Below are 23106 nucleotides of genomic sequence, written 5' to 3'. Positions count from 1 at the left end.
GCAGTAATAAGATGGTACCTGCCATACTCTTCTGGCACTGTGTCAAGGGAGTCTTGCTAAAACAAAAGATGCAAATAAAACCCTAGTTATCCTAAAACAATATCAAAAATGTCTAGAACACAATCAAAAGTACTGTCACAACAAGAACGAGGAAATCCTAACTTGAATGAGAAAAGATAATCAACAGACACCACTACCTAGATGTCAAAGATGTTGATATTATCTGACAATTAATTTAACTCAGACATTATAAAAAGACTTCAATAAACAATTAGAAATATGTTTGAAATAAATGAAAAAATAGACTCAAAAAGAAATAGCTTTAGCAAAAAAAGGAATTTTAGCAAAAAAAAAAAAGAAAATTTCACAACTGAAAAAATAATAACTGAATATCCAGTAAAAATCTCACCAAATTGACTCAACAGACTAAAAAAGACAAAAGAATCTATGGACTTGAAGATAGAACAATGGAAGTCACCAGTCTGAACAAGAGAAAAACTAGACTGAAACAAACAGACAAAAAAATGGACAGAGCTTAACGTCTCATTGACATGATAAAAAGGTTTGCCATTCATGATATTAGAGTCCCACAGAGAAGAAAGAGGGCATATTCAAACAAATAATAGCTAAAAATTTCTAAAATTTGACAAAAGACATAAACCTACAAATTCAAGTAGTTGAACAAACCATAACAGGATAAACCAAAGACATTCTGTACCAAGTTACATCAGAATCAAACTTCTGAAAACTAAAGGAAAATATCTTAAAAAGAGTGAGAAAGAAATAACACCTCACCTGTAGAAGAAAAATAATTCCACTGAAAGTGTGTTTCTCATGAGAATCCATGAAGGCTAGAAGGAAGCTGCACAATATTGTTCAATGTAGAAGGAAAAAAAAAATCTCTCAACCCAAAATTCTACATCCAGTGAAAATATCCTTTAGGAATAAAGGAAAAATCAAGACATTCTCAGTTGGAAGAAAACTAAACAGAATTTGTTCTCTAGATGACCTACCCTAAAAGAATAGCTAAAAGAAATTATTGAAACAGAAAGAAAATAATAAAAGAAGGGAACTTGGAACATAAATAAGGAAGCAATAACAATAGAAAAAGTAAATACATAGGCAAATACAATAAACTTTCTGCTCTTGAATTTTTCAAATAAGATTTGATGGTTGAAAGACAATTGTAACATTCTTGTTATGATGTGGTTCTCAATCTATGTAGAGAAAATAGTTTAGGCAGTTTTGTTATCAACAGGGGAGACAAGGGGACTTAAGGGGAGGTAAGGTTTCTACGCTTCATTCAAATGGATAAAAATTTGTTACCAGAATACTATAATAAGTTATGTATGTATAATATAAAATCTAAAGCAACCATTAAAAAACTATACAAATATACAATAAAGTATATTACAGGCAAATTAGAATTACTTTTTAAAATGCTCAAATAACACATAAGAAAGCAGAAAAAAATAGAAAAGGAAAACAGAGGGGATTAACAGAAAACAAAATATAAAATAGTAGACATTAAGCCCTAATATATTAATAATTACATTAAATATACATGGTCTAAATATATTAATTAAAAGACAGAGATTATCAGAGTGGATTAAAATTATTACCTAATATAGGTTAACTCTAAGAAATGCACTTCACATATAAAAATATAGGAAAATTGAAAGTAAAGCAATAGAAAAAGAGATACCATGCAAACATTAATGAAAAGAAAAGAGGAATGTTTATGTTAATATTAGATAAATTCAACTTCAGACTGAAAAAAGTTACCAGGGACAAAGGAGAATATTAAATAACCAATGAAAGGGTCAGCCCACCAAGAAGACATAGCAATCATAATTGTATATGTCCCAAACAGCAGAACTACAAAATAAATGAACAAAAAGAAGAAAAGAATCTCAAAGACATGAAAGAAGAAATAGACAAACTCACACTTACAGTTGTAGATGTCAATATCCCTCTCTTAATAATTAATAGAATAACTAGACAGAAAATCAGCAAGTATATAAAAAAATCAATACCATCAACCAACAACATCAAATTCACACTCATAGAACACTAACTTTATCCAACAACAGCAGAATAAACATTCTTTTCAAATATTCATACAGCATTTACCAAGATATATCATATCCTGGGCCATAAAACAAATGTCAACAAACATAAAAGAATTAAACTCATACAGTGTATTCTCTGATATGATGAAATCAAACTGTAAATTAATTACAAAACAGTAACAAGAAAACCTAAAAACACTTGGAAGCTAAACAATACACTACTTTTTTTGGGGGGGTGGGGGGTGGGGGAGACGAGGTTTCGCTCTTGTTGCCCAGGCTGGAGTGCAATGGCGTGATCTCAGCTCACTGCAACCTCTGCCTCCCAGGTTCAAGTGATTCTCCTACCTCAGCCTCTCAAGTAGCTGGGATTACAGGTGCATGCCACCACGTCAGGCTAATTTTTTGTATTTTTAGTAGAGATGGGGTTTCACCATGTTAGCCAGACTGGTCTTGAACTCCAGACCTCAGGTGATCTGCCTGCCTCCGCCTTACAAAGTGCTGGGATTACAGGCGTGAGCCACCATGCCTGGGCTAAAACAGCACACTTTTAAATAAACAATGAGCCCAAAAGGAAGTCTTGGGGAAATAAATATATTGAACCAAATGAAAATAAAAATATAACATATAAAAATTTGTGGGATGCAGCTAAAGGAATGGTGAGAGGGAAATTTATTGCACTAAAGGCATATATTAGAGAAGAGAGAAATATCAAATCAATAATCTAAGATTCCACATCAAAAACAAGAGGAAAACAAACCCAAAGCAAGCAGAAGGAAAGAAATAATAAAGAGCAGAAAGTAAAGTTGAAAATAAAAAGTAGAGAAAATCAATGAAATAAAAATGGGCTCTTTTAAAAGTTCAATAAAATTGACAAACCTCTCGCAAGGATGACAAAGAAAAAGAGAAAAGACACAAATTTTTGATATCAGGAATGAAGCAAGGAATATCACTACAGACCCTGAAGATGCCAAAATGATAATAAGAAGATACCATAAAGAGCTCTATAAATATAAATTTGACAACTCAGATGAAAAGGAGCAATTTTTTGAAAAGCACATATACCACAACTTACCCAATATAAACTATGTAACTGAATAGCCCTATAAGTACTAAGGACATTAAATCTATAATTTAATAACATTCTTAGACATGACACCAAAAGCATGATTCATAACAGTAAGTACAACCTCATAAAATTAAAAGTGTTATTATGGAAAATACCTTGTTAAACAAGGATGGAAAGACAAATTATAGCCTGGGAAAAAACATTGACAAACCACATCTCTGATAAAGGACACAAATATAGAACACAATTTTCTCTTTAGAAAAAAAAAAACTCTTAAATTTAACAGTAAAGAACCAATCCAATAAGGAAATGGGCAACCAGACATGAAAAGATATCTCATAAAATGAATAAATAGGTGGCAAAGAAACACGTGAAAGATGTTTCAACATCACTAGCCATTAGAACATGCAAATAAAGAACAGAATGAGTTATCACTACACAACGATCAGAATGGCTATAACAAAAAAGTAGTGACAATATTAAATGCTAGCAAGGATGGTGGAAATGTAAAATGCCACATTCACTCTGGAAAATATTTTGGTAGTATCTTTAAAAAAACTAAATACATATTAACCATTCAACCCAGCAAACTTCTGCCTGGACGCTTATCCCCCAGAAATGAAAACATACATGAATGTCCATAGCAACTTTATTTTAATAGACCCAAATTAAAAACAATTCTAATTTCCTTCAATAGGTGGGCAGCTAAACAGACTCTGGTAAATCTGTACCATGTAATACTATTCATTAATAAAAAGCAACAAGTTATTAATACATGCAACAAATTTCTGAGTTTGTTAACATATTTTTCAACATGAGAAACTTGGTTCCCATCACTCTCAATATTTTTACTTATTTGCTCAGTTTACTTACTCTTTCAACATAACCAATCTCTTAGCAAGACTGGCTGTGTCCTTCACTTCTATTTCCGAAAGTGCCACCAGAAGAACTTTCTTCTGCAATTCTTCTAGAGAAGTTTTGCTAGCTACATTTGAATTATCTTAGTCTTTTTTCACCTGAGACTGTTTTAATTTTACCTTAATTCCCAACGAGTATTTTCACTAGATATAGGATTCTAGCTTGACAGTTGAGACAGTGTAAGTCAGTGCTCCAATTCTGTGTGGTTGGTGTCAGTGGAACCCAGCAAGAAGCTGAGCATAAACACCCACCCAGCCCTCAGGCTACAGCTCACTGGGGGATTGCCATCTAAACGAAAGGATAGTAAAAGGGTCCAGAGTCTCATAATATAGTGTCCAAAATATCCAGGAAACAATAGAAAAATCACTTGTCATACCAGGAGCCAGGAAAATCACAATATGAGTGAGAAAAAACAGCCAATGGATTCCAAAATGGAGAAGAATCAGACGTTGGAATTAATTGACAAGAATTTTAAAGCAAACATTATAAAAATGTCTCAATAAGCCATTAAAAATTTTTTTGGGATAAATGAAAAAATAGAAAATCAGAAAATAAATAAAAGTTCTGTTAAAAAAACAACCAAATGGAGATTATAGAACTGAAAAACAAAATAACAGAAAAAATAACTAACTTCATGGGCCCAATAGTAGAGTGGAAACGACCAAACACAGAATCAGTAAACTGAGGACAGATCAATAGAATTTATACAATCTGAAAAACAAAGGAAAATATACTTTCAAAACTGAACAAAGTTTCAGGCTAATGGTACAATATTAAGAGCTACTGTTTGTTTCACTAGAGTTGGAAAAGGGGAAGAGAAAAATGAGACCAAAAAAGTATTCAAAGAAAAAATGGCTGAAAATGTCCCAAACTTGGTAAAACATAAACCTACAGATTTAAGAAGCTTATCCCACAGAAGTGAAACCCAAATAGAATAAACCTCAAAAATTTCATACCAAGATATGTTATAATTAAACTTCTGAAATGTAAAGGAAAAGAAAGTAACCAGAGGGAATCGATGATAGGGGAAAAACAATTCAAACAACAATAGATTTTTCATCAGAAACCTCAGAGGCCAGAAAGAAGCAGCACATTTTAAAATAACTGAAAGAAAATAGTGGTCAATTGAGAATTCTTATCTGGTGAAAATATCATTCAGTAATGAAGAGGGAATAGGGACATCCTCAGAAAAAATAAAACTAATAGAATTCATTTCCAAGGAATCTGCCCTTGAAGGGTGGGCAAAAGGAGTTCTCTAAAGAGAAAGGAAATTGTAACAGAAGAAGACTCAAAACCTCAGAAAAGAAAGAACTTCCAAAAAGAAAGAATGTATAAAAATAAGGGTCAATATAATAGACTATATTACTTCTCATAAGTTTCTTAAATCATATCTTATGGTTGAGACAAAAACTATAATACTATCTGATGTAGCACTTGATGTATATAAAGGAAATACTTAAGGCAACTATATTTTAAAAGCAGGAAGGGAGGGTAAAAGATCCTAAATGAAACTGAGTATTCTACACATCTCTTAAACTGGTAAAATGTCAATTACAGTAGATTATGATAACTTCTATGTGCATATTGTATTACCTAGAGCAGTAACTAAGAAATTATACAAAACAATAAACACTCAAAGTAATAAACACTCTAAATAAATAGAGATGGAGTACTCTACTTTTTGTCAGAAGGGACAGCAATTTCACCTTACAAAGGAACATGCATACTAACATGGAGAGAACTATGACCATATTTTGCAATTTTCACAATTATCAAACAAGTTATCATTGTGGGTAACTAGAATTTAATCTGGAAAAAAACATGCTTCTGAGATTTATTCCACCATAGGGATGAAGGAACTGTGGTGTTTTTACATTAACTCCTATCATTTATTAATTGAGGGCTGCTCCCAACTGGATGTTAATTCTGGCATTACTTCTTAGGCAAATTCAGCATGCTTTGTGTTCAGGCAGAGTAGCCTCTAATGTTGAGAGAAAGCCCACAGGGAAGAGATGCAGATATTGACACGTGGAAGTTGGATGGTGATATGGTTTGGCTCTGTGTCGCCACAAAAATCTCATCTCAAATTGTAATCCCCAGGCCCTGAGGGAGGGACCTGGTGGGAGGTGATTGGTTCATGGGGGCAGTTTCCCCCATGCTGTTCTATTGACAGTGAGTTTTCGCAAGATCTGATGGTTTAAAAGTGTTTGGCAGTCCCCTCCCCACTCCCACCACCCTCCTGCTACCATGTAAGACTTGTCTTTGCTTCCCCTTCCCCTTCTGCCATGATTGTTAGTTTCCTGAGGCCTTCCAAACCATGGAGAATTGTGAGTCAATTAAACCTCTTTTCTTTGTAAATCACCCAGTCTTGGGTAGTTCTTTATAGCAGTGTGAAAATAGACTAATACAGATGTATACATAGAAATGGTGAAACCCAAGAGAATATAGGGAGTGGGAGTGCTGACAGCATCTGCTTCAGTAGGTTTTTGGTTTTATAAGTGATGGTGGTGGTGGTGCAATTTACTGAGGTAACAAGTACAAGAAGACAAAGGTTGGAAGGGAAGTATTAGAATCTGAGTATGTTGAACTTATGCTTTTAACACATTTGATTAGCTACATAGTTCTGAAGAAGAAAGAAAAGAGGATCCAGTCCTGAACCTTAAGGAAATTCTTTTTTAAATTAAATCTTAAGGTTTGTTTATTTGTTTATTTAATTTTTTGAGACGGAGTCTCGCTCTATTGCCCAGGCTGGAATGCAGTGGCGCCATCTCGGCTCACTGCAAGGTCCGCCTCCTGGGTTCATGCCATTCTCCTGTCTCAGCCTCCTGAGTAGCTGGGACTACAGGCTCCTGCCACCACGCCCGGCTAATTTTTTTCTATTTTTAGTAGAGACAGGTTTCACCGTGTTAGCCAGGATGGTCTTGATCTCCTGACCTCGTGATCTGCCTGCTTCAGCCTCCCAAAGTGCTGGGATTACAGGTATGAGCCACCGCGCCCGGCCCTTAAGGTTTCTTATAAAGTTTTTTTGACATTAATTATTTGACATAATAATAATGTCAAAAAACCTTTTTTTTTTTTTGAGATGGAGTCTTACTCTGTTGCCCAAGCTGGAGTGCAGTGGTGCAATCTCGGCTCACTGCAACCTCTGCCTCCCAGGTTCAAGCAATTTTCCTGCCTCAGCCTACCGAGTAGCTGGGATTACAGGTGTGCGCCATCATGCCCAGCTAGTTTTTGTATTTTTAGTAGAGACAGGTTTTTGCCATATTGGCCAAGCTGGTCTCAAACTCCTGACCTCAAGTGATCCTCCCACCTCAGCCTCCCAAAGTGCTGGGAGTACAGGCATGAGCCACTGCACCCAGCCCTGTTATGTTCTAATGAATAAAAGGACTGCTATGTTCAGCTTTCTCCATTTATGAACAATATATATAAAAAATATATATATGCGTATGTGTGTGCACACACATACAGATATAGTCTCTGTGGAATGTGTAGATTTTCCAGTCATGTTGAATTCCTTATAAACATGATCAAATAAGCCATGCTCAAAAAATACACACATCCTCTATATTTTAATGAAGAACTGTACATCTTAAATTGATAACTCATACAAACAGATTAAAAATAATAATGATAAATTTGTTGATTCAATTGCCGCCTAGAAGTTTCCTTCAAATATAAAGTCTGAAAGATAAGAGTGATATAATCAAATGTCAATTATGTCTGTAGACTCTGTACTTGTAGGGATATTGTTTACAATATTACATCTTGAATCTAGATGTTTCTTAGTAAGATTATACGTATGGATACCTTGCTAAAAGTATGATACCACTTATTTAAGAACCATTTCTATGTTACAAATAGATGAGATAAAGGCAGATATAATTATTAAAATATTTTCACAAGTTTTATGAAATATTTTAAACACAATAGCCATATGTAGTATACATTTGTCATTTTTGGCTGCACATCTTTTGAAAAGCCACCTGCATTTTTGTATTTACCACAAGATAAATTCTGTTTTCTCAAGATACAATTTTAAAACTGCATTTCCCAGCTTTTCTTGTGCCCAGAATTACAGGCAGGGACCAGTTTCCAATAATCATTTCCACCTACATTTTGTCTTCAATTTGGAAGTGATCAAGTAGGGAAAAGCTCTGGCAGAGCACACATTTTTTTTCTGGTGGCTGTGGAGTTGGCAGTGTCACAGGTAGCTTCTCCCTTGGGACTGTTTTCGAAGCAATTCAGAAATTGGCAATAGACTATGGGTATTGTTCTGGTGAGCTTACCCTGTTTATTACCCTAGCACAATCAATGAGTATACATGCTATCTAGTATCTTTAATAAATATCTATTCTGCTTAATCTGTGTGGAATGATTGTGTTTCCTTGCAACTAAGGTTGTTTAATAGAATAATTTGTATTAAAAGTGCAAGGAACCTTCAAGGAAATGAGTATCTGGGATTCATTATCTGGAAGGTTGGATTTGAAAGCTCGGAGAATACAATTCGTTCTAGAGAAAAGAGCACTGGTACCCATGGCATACTAAAATGAAACACTTGCTTATATTTATCATCTGTGCTCTTGGTCACCTGGAATAATGTTACTATAGAAGGCAAGGAAGTAGGGGAGTTTATGCTTACAAAAGTACAATGGACATGAAGCACGTAAGAGCTATAGGGTGACTTGGCTACTTCTAAATGTGCTTAAGCTTTGAAAGAAAGGAAAGAACACCTTAAAGTTTTAAATTCTCAGCTCAACATAGTAAAAAAGCCAGGGCGATAAAATGATTACCCTAAAATTAGCTCTCCTCTCTGCAGGGCTGATGAAACTGAAAATTAAATGCACAGTCTAATGCTGTGGTTTCTCAATTACGTCAGATGAATTCTAACGGTACCATGATTCTTACTGAAAGTTAAGACACTTCCATGGAATTGTAATTGAGACAGATGGGAAAACCCTGAAAACTCAGAGTACTTTGAACACTCAAATTTACTAAACATCCCTTAGTAGAAGAAATAGCTTTTTCTCCAGTGTTTAATGGGTTGTTCCTGCTTCCCTGAAAACCATGTAAGCACGTTGCCTGAGGCAGTTACCTCAGGAGGTGGTATAACTTTCTTCACAACCCATTCCTGACACCTTGCAATGCCTTGGACCCATAGCTAGTGTCAGAGTCCAGAATGCTCCAAGAAGCTAGGGCAAAATTAAACCCAGGAAGAAAAGGCTTACCCACCAAAGGAAAAGAAAAGCAGTGTTTTGCCAAGTTATATTGGCAACTACCTGCAGGAATATATGTGAGAAAGCATTTTAAGGTACGAAAGCAGTACAAATGAAATATAATGTATATGGAAGCAATACTTTAAATACGGGTCCAGAAAAAGGAAAATACATGATTTCTAAAAGTCATAAAAAACAAACACAAGCATCTTTGAAAAGTGTGCAGTATCTATTCCCTACAGGATGAAAACAAAGGTGGGAGATGCTGCCATTAATATGAGCCTCATTAGCAGCACTTAACCACGTTGTGATAATCCGAGTGGTTTGACACACACTTTGCCTTGCTGATTGATTAGGGGGTCCCTGGGTCTGAAAATGTTGTGTAACCATTAAGGTCCCACTTGATCTGTATAAGTAATACAAAAACAAATAAACAAACAACAACAGCAGCAACAAGTAAGCCTAGAAAACAGACTCCAGGATTGTGCCTCCATGCCATGGCTCCGAGTCAATTCACAACACAGAGTTTCTTGAATGAAGAGTAGGCTGAGAATTCTTGAGGAGGAACCCATAACCAACCCACTCCTTGGATAATGGTATTAATTTATTGATGAAGGCAGAGCCCTTATGACATACTTACCTCTTAAAGGTCCTACCTCTTAATACTGTCACAATGGCAATTAAATTTCAACATAAGTTTTTGAGGGAACATTCCAACCATAGCACCTGTAGACACCTGCTTTTTCTTTCTTGGTGATCATGTAAATGTCTATAGATCAACATTTCCCATGCCCTACCTTTTCTAATAATTATTATATTTTTCCATAGGTTAGAAAATATCCAGAAAAAATTGTGAATAAATCAGAGGAGAAATGGACATTACCCAGATGTCAGGCTTGAAGCTTCATAAAGTCACTGAAGAGAATTTGGAAAACAGTAAGTGTGTTTTAATTATAACTGATATTTATATTATACAAGGTTGGAACATAGTATTGTTGCTATGCTTTTGTAAATTTAATATGGTAGAAGAATATATAGTGCTTTTGTCAGCTAAAAGATGGGCTGAGAGAGACATCACTCATTTATGTTTGCCTGTCAAATACATTTTGAACAACCACTTTGCATTTTGATATTTTGCCACACTCTAAATTCTACTTTCTCAAGGTTGATTTCATCTTTAAAACTCCCACATGTCCTAGAGAGTCTAGTAGCTAGGTTGTGGAACTGTGGCTATGGTTTCATCAGTCAGAAACATTCATGCAAGACAATGACTCAGAAGTGACCTATGTGCAAAACGTTTACATACAGTAATTTTTTTCTTATTTTGTATTATTATACTTTAAGTTCTAAGGTACATGTGCACAACGTGCAGGTTTGTTACATATGTATACATGTGCCATGTAGGTGTGCTGCACCCGTTAACTCGTCATTTACATTAGGTATATCTCCTAATGCTATCCCTCCACACTACCTCCACCCAACGATAGGCCCCAGTGTGTGATGTTCCCCACCCTGTGTCTAAGTGTTCTCATTGTTCAATTCCCACCTATGAGTGAGAACATGCAGTGTTTGGTTTCCCGTCCTTGCGATAGTTTGCTGAAAATGATAGTTTCCAGCTTCATCCATGTCCTTACAGAGGACATGAACTCACGCTTTACTATGGCTGCATAGTATTCCATGGTGTATATGTGCCACATTTTCTTAATCCAGTCTATATTTGATGGACATTTGCATTGGTTCCAAGTGTTTGCTATTGTGAATAGTGCTGCAATAAACATACGTGTCCATGTGTCTTTATAGCAGCATGACTTATAATCCTTTGGGTATATACGCAGCAATGGGATGGCTGGGTCAAATGGTATTTCTAGTTCTAGATCCTTGAGGAATCCCCAAATTGTCTTCCACAATGGTTGAACTAGTTTACAGTCCCACCAACAGTGTAAAAGTGTTCCTATTTCTCCACATCCTCTCCAACACCTGTTGTTTCCTGACTTCTTAATGATCGCCATTCTAACTGGTGTGAGATGGTATCTCATTATGGTTTTGATTTGCATTTCTCTGATGGCCAGTGATGATGAGCATTTTTTCACGTGTCTGTTGGCTGCATAAATGTCTTCTTTTGAGAAGTGTCTGTTCATATCCTTTGCCCACTTTTTGATGGGGCTGTTTGCTTTTTTCTTGTACATTTGTTTAAGTTCTTTGTAGATTCTGGATATTAGCCCTTTGTCAGATGAGTAGATTGCAAAAATCTTCTCCCATTCTGTAGGCTGCCTGTTCACTCTGATGGTAGTTTCTTTTGCTGTGCAGAAGCTCTTTAGTTCAATTAGATCCCGTTTGTCAATTTTGGCTTTTGTTGACATTGCTTTTGGTGTTTTAGTCATGAAGTCCTTGCCCATGCCTATGTCCTGAATGGTATTGCCTAGGTTTTCTTCTAGAGTTTTAATGGTTTTAGGTCTAACATTTAAGTCTTTTAATCCATCTTGAATTAATTTTTGTATAAGGTGTAAGGAAGGGATCCAGTTTCAGCTTTTTACATATGGCTAGCCAGTTTTCCCAGCACCATTTATTAAATAGGGAATCCTTTCCCCATTTCTTGTTTTTGTCAGGTTTGTCAAAGATCAGATGGTTGTAGATGTGTGGTATTATTTCTGAGGGCTCTGTTCTGTCCCATTGGTCTATATCTCTCTTTTGGTACCAGTACCGTGCTGTTTTGGTTACTGCAGCCTTGTAGTGTAGTTTGAAGTCAGGTAGCATGATGCCTTCAGCTTTGTTCTTTTGGCTTAGGATTGTCTTGGCAATGTGGGCTCTTTTTTGGTTCCATATAAACTTTAAATTAGTTTTTTTCCAATTCTGTGAAGAAAGTCATTGGTAGCTTGATGGGATGGCATTGAATCTATAAATTACCTTGGGCAGTATGGCCATTTTCACGATATTGATTCTTCCTATCCATGAGCATGGAATGTTCTTCCATTTGTTTGTGTCCTCTTTTATTTCGTTGAGCGTGGTTTGTAGTTCTCCTTGAAGAGGTCCTTCACAACCCTTGTAAGTTGTATTCCTAAGTATTTTATTCTCTTTGTAGCAATTGTGAATGGGAGTTCACTCATGATTTGGCTCTCTGTTTATCCGTTATTGGTGTATAGGAATGTTTGTGACTTTTGCACATTGATTTTGTATCCTGAGACTTTGCTGAAGTTGCTTATCAGCTTAAGGAGATTTGGGGCTGAGACAATGGGGATTTCTAAATATACAATCATGTCATCTGCAAACAGGGACAGTTTGACTTCATCTTTTCCTAATTTTATACCCTTTATTTCTTTCTCCTGCCTGATTGCTCTGGCCAGAATTTCCAACACTATGTTGAATAGGAGCGGTGAGAGAGGGCATTCCTGTCTTGTGCCAGTTTTCAAAGGGAACGCTTCCCGTTTTTGCCCATTCAGTATATTGGCTATGGATTTCTCATAAATAGCTCTTTTTATTTTGAGATATGTCCCACCAATACCTAGTTTATTGAGAGTTTTTAGTATGAAGGACTGTTGAATTTTGTCAATGGCCTTTTCTGCATCTATTGAGATAATCAAGTGGTTTTTGTCTTTGGTTCTGTTTATATGATGGATTACGTTTATTGATTTGCGTATGTTGAACCAGCCTTGCGTCCCAGGGATGAAGCCCACTTGATCATGGTGGATAAGCTTTTTGATGTGCCGCTGGATTTGGTTTGTCAGTATTTTATTGAGGATTTTTGCATCGATGTTCATAAGTGATATTGGTCTAAAATTCTCTTTTTTTGTTGTATCTCTGCCAGATTTGGTATGAGGATGATGCTGGTCTCATAAAATGAGTTAGGGAGGATTCCCTCTTTTTCTATTGATTGGAATAGTTTCAGAAGGAATGGTACCAGCTCCTCTTTGTACCTCTGGTAGAATTCGGCTGTGAATCTGTCTGGTCCTGGACTTTTTTTGGTTGGTATGCTATTAATTATTGCCTCTATTTCAGAGCCTGTTATTGGTCTATTCAGGGATTCAACTTCTTCCTGGTTTAGTCTTGGGAGGTTTATGTGTCCAGGAATTTATCCATTTCTTCTAGATTTTCTAGTTTATTCACATAGAAGTGTTTATATTATTCTCTCATGGTAGTTTGTATTTCTGTGGGATTGGTGGTGATATCCCCTTTACCATTTTTTATTGTGTCTATTTGATTCTTCTCTCTTTTCTCCTTTATTAGTCTTGCTAGAAGTCTATCAATTTTGTTGATAGTTTCAAAAAACCAGCTCTTGGATTCATTGATTTTTTGAAGGATTTTTTGTGTCTCTATCTCCTTCAGTTCTGTTCTGATGTTAGTTATTTCTTGCCTTCTGCTAGCTTTTGAATGTGTTTGCTCTTGCTTCCCTAGTTCTTTTAATTGTGATGTTAGGGTGTCGATTATGCATCTTACCTGCTTTCTCTTGTGGGCATTTAGTGCTATAAATTTCCCCCTACACGCTGCTTTAAATGTGTCCCAGAGATTCTGGTATGTTGTGTCTTTGTTCTCATTGGTTTCAAAGAACATCTTTATTTCTGCCTTCATTTAGTTATGTACCCAGTAGTCATTCAGTAGCAGGTTGTTCAGTTTCCATGTAGTTGAGAGGTTTTGAGTGAGTTTCTTAATCCTGAGTTCTAATTTGATTGCACTGTGGTCTGAGAGTTTGTTATAATTTCTGTTCTTTTACATTTGCTGAGGAGTGCTTTACTTCCCACCATGTGGTCAATTTTGGAATAAGTGTGATGTGGTGCTGAGAAGAATGTATATTCTGTTGATTTGGGGTGGAGAGTTCTGTAGATGTCTATTAGGTCCGCTTGGTGCAGAGCTGAGTTCAAGTCCTGGATATCCTTGTTAACTTTGTGTCTCGTTGATCTGTCTAATGTTGACAGTGGGGTGTTAAAGTCCCCCATTCTTATTGTGTGGGAGTCTAAGTCTCTTTGTGGGTCTCTAAGGACTTGCTTTATGAATCTGGGTGCTCATGTATTGGGTGCATATATATTTAGGATAGTTAGCTCTTCTTGTTGAATTTATCCCTTTACCATTATGCAATGGCCTTCTTTGTGTCTTTTGATCTTTGTTGGTTTAAAGCCTGTTTTATCAGAGACTAGGATTGCAACCCCTGCTTTTCTTTGTTTTCCATTTGCTTGGTCAATATTCCTCCCTCCCTTTATTTTGAGCCTATGTGTGTCTCTGCACATGAGATGGGTCTCCTGAATAAAGCACACTGATGGGTCTTGACTTTTTATCCAATTTGCCAGTCTGTGTCTTTTAATTGGAGCATTTAGCCATTTACGTTTAAGGTTAATATTGTTATGTGTGAATTTGATCCTGTCATTATGATGTTAGCTGGTTATTTTGCTCATTAGTTGATGCAGTTTCTTCCTAGCATCAATGGTCTTTACAATTTGGCATGTTTTTGCAGTGGCTGGTACCAGTTCTTCCTTTCCCTGTTTAGTGCTTCCTTCAGGAGCTCTTGTAAGGCAAGCCTGGTGGTGACAAAATCCCTCAGCATTTGCTTGTCCGTAAAGGATTTTATTTCTCCTTTACTTCTGAAGCTTAGTTTGGCTGGATATGAAATTCTGGGTTGAAAATTCTTTTCCTAAGAATGTTGAATATTGGCCCCCACTCACTTCTGGCTTGTAGAGTTTCTGCTGAGGGATCTGCTGTTAGTCTGATGGGCTTCCCTTTGTGGGTAACCCGATCTTTCTCTCTGGCTGCCCTTAACATTTTTTCCTTCATTTCAACTTTGGTGAATCTGACAATTATGTGTCTTGGAGTTGCTCTTCTTGAGGAGTATCTTTATGGCATTCTCTGTATTTCCTGAATTTGAATGTTGGCCTGCCTTGCTAGGTTGGGGAAGTTCTCCTGGATAATATCCTGCAGAGTGTTTTCCAACTTGGTTCCATTCTCCCCATCAATTTCAGGTACACCGATCAGACGTAGATTTGGTCTTTTCACGTAGTCCCATATTTCTTGGAGGCTTTGTTCATTTCTTTTTACTCTTTTTTCTATAAACTTCTCTTCTTGCTTCATTTCATTCATTTGATCTTCAATCACTGATACCCTTTCTTCCGCTTGATCGAATTCTCTCCTGAAGCTCGTGCATGCATCACGTGGTTCTCGTGCCATGGTTTTCAGCTCCATCAGGTCACTTAAGGTCTTCTCTGCACTGTTTATTCAGTTAGCCATTCTTTTAATCTTTTTTCAAGGTTTTTAGCTTCTTTGTGATGGGTTCAAACATCCTCCTTTAGCTTGGAGAAGTTTGTTATTACCGATCATCTGAAGCCTACTTCTGTCAACTTGTCAAAGTCATTCTCCGTCTAGCTTTGTTCTGTTGCTGGCAAGGAGCTGCGTTCCTTTGGAGGAGAAGAGGCACTCTGATTTTTAGAATTTTCAGCTTTTCTGCTCTGTTTTCTCCCCATCTTTGTGGTTTTATCTGCCTTTGGTCTTTGATGATGGTGACGTACAGATGGGGTTTTGGTGTGGATGTCCTTTCTGTTTGTTGGTTTTCCTTCTAACAGTCAGGACCCTCAGCTGCAGGTCTTTTGGAGTTTGCTGGAGGTCCACTACAGACCCTTTTTGCCTGGGTATCACCAGCGGAGGCTGCAGAATAGTAAATATTGCAGAACAGCAAATGTTGCTGCCTGATCCTTCCTCTGGAAGCTTCGTCTCAGAGGGGCACTCCCCGTATGAGGTGTTAGTCGGCCCCTACTCTCCCAGTTAGGCTACTCACTTGAGGAGGCAGTCTGTCCGTTCTCAGATCTCAAACTCCGTGCTGGGAGAACCACTACTCTCTTCAAAGTTGTCAGACAGGGACATTTAAGTCTGCAGAAGTTTCTGCTGCCTTTTGTTCAGCTGTGCCCTGCCCCCAGAGGTGGGGTCTACAGAGGCAGGCAGGCCTCCTTGAGCTACAGTGGGCTCAACCCAGTTCAAGCTTCCTGGCTGCTTTGTTTACCTACTCAAGCCTCAGCAATGGCAGACACCCCTCCCCCAGCCTTGCTGCCACCTTGCAGTTCAATCTCAGACTGCTGTGCTAGCAGTGAGCGAGGCTCCATGGGTGTGGGACCCTCCGAGACAGGCGCAGAATATAATATCCTGGTGTGCTGTTTGCTAAGACTGTTGGAAAAGTGCAGTACTAGGATGGGAGTGTCCCCATTTTCCAGGTACCATCTGTCATGGCTTCCCTTGGCTAGGAAAGGGAATTCCCTGATGCCTTGTGCTTCCTGGGTGAGGTGACGCCCCACCCTGCTTCAGCTCACGCTCCATGGGCTGCACTCACTTTCCAACAATCGCCAGTGAGATGAACCCGGTACCTCCCTTGGAAATGCAGAAATCACCCATCTTCTGTATCACTCATGCTGGGAGCTGTGGACTGGAGCTGTTCCTATTCGGCCGTCTCGGAACCAGTCTGTATAGTAATTTTTTATCCTAATGCAGGCAGTGCTATCATTCTAGAGACATTGCTGATAGATTTCTCATCAGGCCAATTTTATGCTGTGTTTCTGTTCTTTGTTTCTGGAATCTTATATGATTTCTTTGCTTCTCCCTCTTTACTTCTTTTTCTATATAGTAGCCAGAGTGGATTCTCTTGTTTGCAATTAAGAATTTTTATCATATCTTATAAAATAAATATGTTTGAAGCTAGTTTTCAAGAGCATGTGGTATTGGAGCAGAGAAATCTTTTAAAACATCTCTTTTGACTTTTACATAGCGTTCTCTAAATTAATTTCTCTAATTGCTAATCTTATTTCTGAGAACAAAAATGAGATTTCAGAGATGTCCACAACTTTCTCACTTTAGCCTTTTTTGGAGGACTAATAAGATGAGACTACTCCCTTTCATTCTTGGTCTTTGCTTATTTCTAAATAAATATTAGACTACAGTTTGCAAGTATCATTAGGATAATCACCACCACCCTTAGCCCTCTGTACTATTAGGTAAAAAGAATAGAAGCAGCAAAAACATTGCAGAAAAGGCAAACAAATTGAAAATAACAATTTAGGAAAACTTTTGGAAGTTAACTTAGAGTGATCATAAACTCAGGTTGTAAGATCACAGAATAAATAAAATAGAAGGTAAGGGAAGTGCTTTAGAGAATAGAGAAAGTTGACTGACCCACTCTGGTAGATTAAAGGTGGCAACAGATTCTTTGATAATTGTCTCATTGCTTAAACCAGTAAGTTATAGTGGAAGTGATGCTGTGCCAGATCTGAGTCTCACCTTTAAGAGGGCTCTTCATGTCCATTCCCCTACTTTTTGGAGCCATGAGCTACTTTTAAGAAGTCTGATCGCCTGTGGCTATGGGGAAGCCCACAATAGTCACAATTGCCATGGGTTGAGAGAGAGGGGAAGAGAAGGAGAGACAGAGATTGTAAGCCAGTCTCTAGCTGAGCCAGCCTCAGCCATTAGAGTCATCCAAGATGACTCTAGACATTGTGGAGGTGAGAGAAGCCATCCTGTCTGTGCCTGTCCAAAGTTCTGGTCCACAGAATCATGAGATAAAATAATAATATTATTGTTGTTGTTTTTAGCCACCAAGTCTTGGAGTAGCTTGTGCGGCAATGGATAACCAGAATACAATACCATCTTCATTTATTTCTTCATTAATGTATATACAGTGAATACTATTTGGTATACCAGTCTCTGGGGTTAAAGTATATTGGAATAAGTTTCTCTTAAACTAGGTTCTTTAATATTCCCATTTTTAAAAGAGGAAAAATGCTTTAAAAGCCACAGGAGTTGATTGGAAATTATAATAGAAAAAGGTGAATAAGGTGAGAAATTTAGAGTTGGAGGAAGAGAAAGTTAAGAGAGGAACAAATCAAGGGTTTACTTTAGTGATTTGCAGGGAGTCTTTCCCCCAGAAAGTCAAGCAAGAAGTGGTGCTAGTGACTCAAGAGGCATAGAAAGACTGGCTTTTAGTCCAAAAGACACAATAGGCACTGAGCAGAGGATGATGGCAATGGTAGAATGAATCATGAGGTTCATAACCAGGAGACTTAAAGCAAAAAAAATAAACAACCAAACAGCAATGGGTGAAGAGTTCCCTGCAAAGGCTAATCTATAAATAAGCACTGTGATCTTTCCTGGTCTGATAACAAATCTCATTATGAATAAAAATACAAATGCAGGTCAACAATTCCAGATGTGTTTGAGAATTAAAATTTTTTGAAATTTAGAAACCAACATACACATAACTATGTATTTAAAATCTTCGTCTGGGTTTAACGCCACACTGTAATGAAACATATTCCTTTTTTTGTTTTGTGGCAAAATGTATAAAAATAATGGATAATGTATAATTAGCTTCACATCAGTTCAAGTTGTGTTTTGCTACCAAATGAGTGCAGTTCAGGTTTGATTCTGGCACTTTGTGAGTCATGAAAAGTTTTCAGTTTTAAGAGCTTGTTGAATTTTATAAATGTGGACAAAGGATTGTTGATCTGTATTAAATTGATTGTGGCTGAAGATATATGACATCTATGAGAAAATATACTTTCACTTGGGAAAAAACTATTGTACCTAATTTATGAAATAAACTGAATGTTTAATGACTGATTATTATGCTGAAACAAAATCTAAAATTGTTTCTATCGAGTATTAAAATCATACATATAAAAATTATTTCTAGACTTCAGTTGTCTTTCAAGTGTTATTGAAAAACAACAAAAAATTTAAGGCAACAAAATAATTTAGACCATTCCAAATAGTTTACTATAATAGAAGTTGGACTCTAATACTTTTAGACTAAATAAGATAAACCAAAGAAAGGAGAGAAAGCTACGGTATAGTAAATGGACTTCTATTATTGTGAAAGTAAAAATAGTAATAAATGTTATATTTGCTTATCAATTTCAACTTTTAAAAACGTTTCAGATGGTAATGTGGAATGATTCTCATTCTATTGCAAACTTTTGATACTTCACAAAAGTATTAAGTACAATATTTGTCAGTTTTCTTTAGAGAAACAGCATACACACACATACACAGACACATCTCCAATAGAAACATAAATAAATAGAATGAATAGTATTTATATATTATCTCACATATATGTATATGAGATTTATTAATATCCTGTGACCTGGTCAACTTGGCATATAAAATTAACCATATCAGTACTATACTATAGTTCTTAGTCCTATGATAGAACTGCGAGAAATACAAAACAAATGTATGTCATGGACCCTGCTTCTTAATACATTGAAACATTTAGATAATATTACAGAAGTGTTATGTACGTAAATGTTAAATGAACAAAATCAAGAGCCAGCCTATTGGGGCATTGGGCAGAGACAGCCTCACCTTCCCCTTTCAGATAAAGAAGTAAACTTGTACACAAAGCTGTCTAACACACTATTATAAAAATCAATTTCCTTCTCATCTGGCTGGGCCCCTGTTCACTCCCTTATCCTGCCGGCAGGGAAGTCTTCGAACGGTGACTCAAGAAGTAAGTCAAAGGACTAATTGGGGGAATTCTTATCTCTGTCAATGTCTAAAGAAGGACATTGAGAACAAGGGATTCAGTGGGTTTAGAGTTCCCATTAGTATAATTTTTCAGACCAGAATAGCCTCTGGAATGAAAGGGAGGAGATGCAAACCTTATGATCATCTTTTAATCTTATAAATAAAAATTTTAAAAGTTATGCTTCACCTGCAGTGTTTGTGGTTGCAAAATAAAATCTGATAGGACAAGTGTCATATTTCATTTATTCCTTCTATAAATGAAACCTCATATAAAAGCTGCCACAGCAAGGTCAATGCTTTCTCCTATGAAGTCCTTAGGTAGAAAACTTATCTCCTGACAAGCCTTTGGAAGATAAGTCTTCATTCGTGACTTTTAAAGTTTATTTTACAGAGAGCCCTTAGTAATAAATTACTACACTCCAAGGTCAGCTCTGTTTCTACTTTAAAAATCTTACCAAAGGCTATAAAAATCTTCTTGAGAAGACAGAATCCTGCAGCTATTTTACAGTGTGCTACTTAGAACAAAGTTAAATAATAAAAGGAGGTACAATTGTTAATACATTATCAAATTACTTAAAAGATAATCTTTCATGATTTCTACTTGCTCTTAAACTACAAATATTTTTTAAATAAACATTTAAAAGAAGTTTTACTACTTTAAATGTTTTATCAATAACTCCTATTTGGCAGATTTTCTTTGTTCATTATCTACTAGAAAAAGTATAGGATTATGTTGTGTACTTTGGTTTTATATACAGTTGACCCTTGAACAACACAGGTTGAACTGTGTGAGTACACTTAAAAATGGATTTTATTCCACCTCTGCCACCCCTGAGACAACAAGACCAACCCCGTTGTCTTCCTCCTCATCAGCCTATTCAATATAAGGACAACCAGGATGAAGACCTTTATTATGATCCACTTCCACTTACTGAATAGTAAATACATTTTCTCTTCCTTATGATTTTGTTAATAACATTTTCATTTCTCTCAAACTCCTAGCCTCAAGCGATTCTTCCACCTCAGCCTCCCAAAGTGCTGGAAGGCCACCATGCCTGGCCACATTTTATTTTCTTTAGCTGACTTTATTGTAGAAATACAATATATAATACATATAACATACAAAGTATGTGTTAATTGACCATTAATGTAATTAGTAAAGTTGCTGGTCAACAGTAAGCTATTAGTAGTTACATCTTTGGGGAGTCAAATGTTATACACAGATTTTTTTTTTTTTTGAGATGGATCTTGCTCTGTTGCCCAGGCTGGAGTGCAGTGGCGTGATCTCAGCTCACTGCAAGCTCCGCCTCTCGGGTTCACGCCATTCTCCTGCCTCGGCCTCCCGAGTAGCTGGGACTACAGGCTCCCGCCACCACGCCCGGCTAATTTTTTGTATTTTTAGTAGAGAGGGGGTTTCACTGTGTTAGCCAGGATGGTTTCAAACTCCTGACCTCGTGATCCGCCCATCTCGGCCTCCCAAAGTGCTGGGATTACAGGCGTGAGCCACCGCGCCCGGCCTATACTCAGATTTTTAATTGTGTGAGAAGTTGGGGGTTGGTGCTCTAACCCTCGCATTGTTCAAGGGTCATCTGTATTTAGTTTTTGAATTCTTCTCCTTATAGTTTATTCACTCTCTACTGTCTCATTAAGTGCTTTCATTCCTTCACTTGCCAACAAACATGATAATTTTTGTACGTTTGTTTTTTCAGAGGTTCTTCTTGGAATCTTCCTAATGTTTCAGGCATAACTGTTCACCTCATGGTCAGTATCAGTTTCTCCTCTGACAAATCATACGTGATTAAAAATACAAACATCTGTTGCGAGGTCTTTAGTTTCATAGCACAGACTTGACTATTCTTATACTACAATGTTTTAATTATTATAACTTTACAAATATGTTTTAGTATAAGTAAAGCAAGTTCCTTCTCCTTACTCTTCTTTCATTTATATTTTTTCTTGTAATATTTGTTCATGTGTTATTCCAGGAGCAACATAAAATACTTTAAAACTGTTTTAAATTCTGTTAATATGTTTTCGTTTTGTTTTGTTTTGAGAAGAGTCTTCCTCTGTCACCCAAGCTAGAGTGCAGTGGCTCAATCTCCGCTCACTGAAACCTCCACCTCCCAGATTCAAGCAATTCTCCTGCCTCAGCCTCCCAAGTAGCTAGGAGGTGCAACCATGTCCAGCTAATTTTTGTATTGTTTTTAGTAGAGATGGGGTTTCACCATGTTGGCAGGCTGGTCTTATACTCCTAACCTTAGGTGGTTTACCCACCTCAGCCTGTACTTTAGTATTTAAATTACAAACTACAACTGTAATTCACAGAAGAGGGAGGGCATATTTAATTTATTTTGGAATTCAATTAAAATTTATAGGCATAATATTTTCATGTTTGTTAAAAGACATTGCTTTAACATATTGGAAAACACTAACTTTGAAAATAATTAAAATGAATATACTATGTATGAAAACTCTTAGGTACAAAGTCAAACTTGAAGCAGTTCTATGGTATTTTTATTATTAGCCGAAAGAATTAAAATAAATTCACCACACATAATGCTTAAAAAGGTAGAAAGAAAACACAACATCTAAAGTAACCAGGACAAAAAAATTAATAAATTCACTTATAGATTTCAATTCAAAAATCCTAAGTAAAATGCTCAATAAAAAAATGAAAATATACTTCAAAATGATCAATGAAGGAAAAAGTTGATACTTAAGAGGAAAATCTGTTTCTTTTGTATTAATCAAAAAAGAAGTTTAACAGTCCAGAGGAAGGTTGAAATTTTTTTTCTAAACTGTAAAGATAAATTAACATGATTAAGAATTTCTATTTCTAACCAAATTCTCATCTTATATTTAATAAAGCACCCCTAATCAAAGTTAAATATAGGAATGACATGGCCGGCATCACCATCTCTATTTTTCCTGGAATTCAAACTAATGCTTTGAAACAAACCAAAACAAGAAGGAAGGAAAGAAGGAAAATGAAGAGAAAGAAGGGTAGAGGAGGAGGTGGAGGAAGAGAAACTGTGGTATAAATATTGGAAAAAAACACAAATATACTTGGATTATAATAGGATTATCATCAGTGCCCTAAGGAAATATTAGCTACTAATTAAAAGGGCACAGAATTTCTATGAAAACAAAAGCAAACTAGAAAATATTACAAAGAAAAATATTTAAATGAATGGCCATATCTTTCCTACTCTGTGTGTGTGTGTGTGTGTGTGTGTGTGTGTGTGTGTGTGTGACTAAATATGGTGACTGTATCAATTGCCTCCAAATTAATTTATATGCTAAATGCAGTTCAAATAAAAATCTTGGCCAGGCTCATGCCTGTAATCCAAGC

General features: G+C 36.5%; 1 protein-coding gene across 1 annotated transcript in view; it reads left to right on the top strand.

Annotated features, from left to right (window-relative positions):
• Positions 1-21515, top strand: part of LOC129526774 (collagen alpha-1(XI) chain-like) — a 38269-nt gene extending 16754 nt beyond the window's left edge. The window contains exons 3-4 of the mRNA XM_055361999.2: positions 10098-10205; positions 21464-21515. Coding sequence (XP_055217974.2) covers positions 10098-10125 — 28 coding nt within the window. The 3' untranslated portion in view covers positions 10126-10205; positions 21464-21515. The remainder of the gene's footprint in view (positions 1-10097; positions 10206-21463) is intronic.
• The last annotated feature ends 1591 nt before the right edge of the window (positions 21516-23106 follow it).

Source organism: Gorilla gorilla, chromosome 15 (genome assembly GCF_029281585.2).
Source record: "Gorilla gorilla gorilla isolate KB3781 chromosome 15, NHGRI_mGorGor1-v2.1_pri, whole genome shotgun sequence".
NCBI classification, from domain to species: domain Eukaryota; kingdom Metazoa; phylum Chordata; class Mammalia; order Primates; family Hominidae; genus Gorilla; species Gorilla gorilla.
This window is presented reverse-complemented; position numbering and strand designations above follow the sequence as displayed.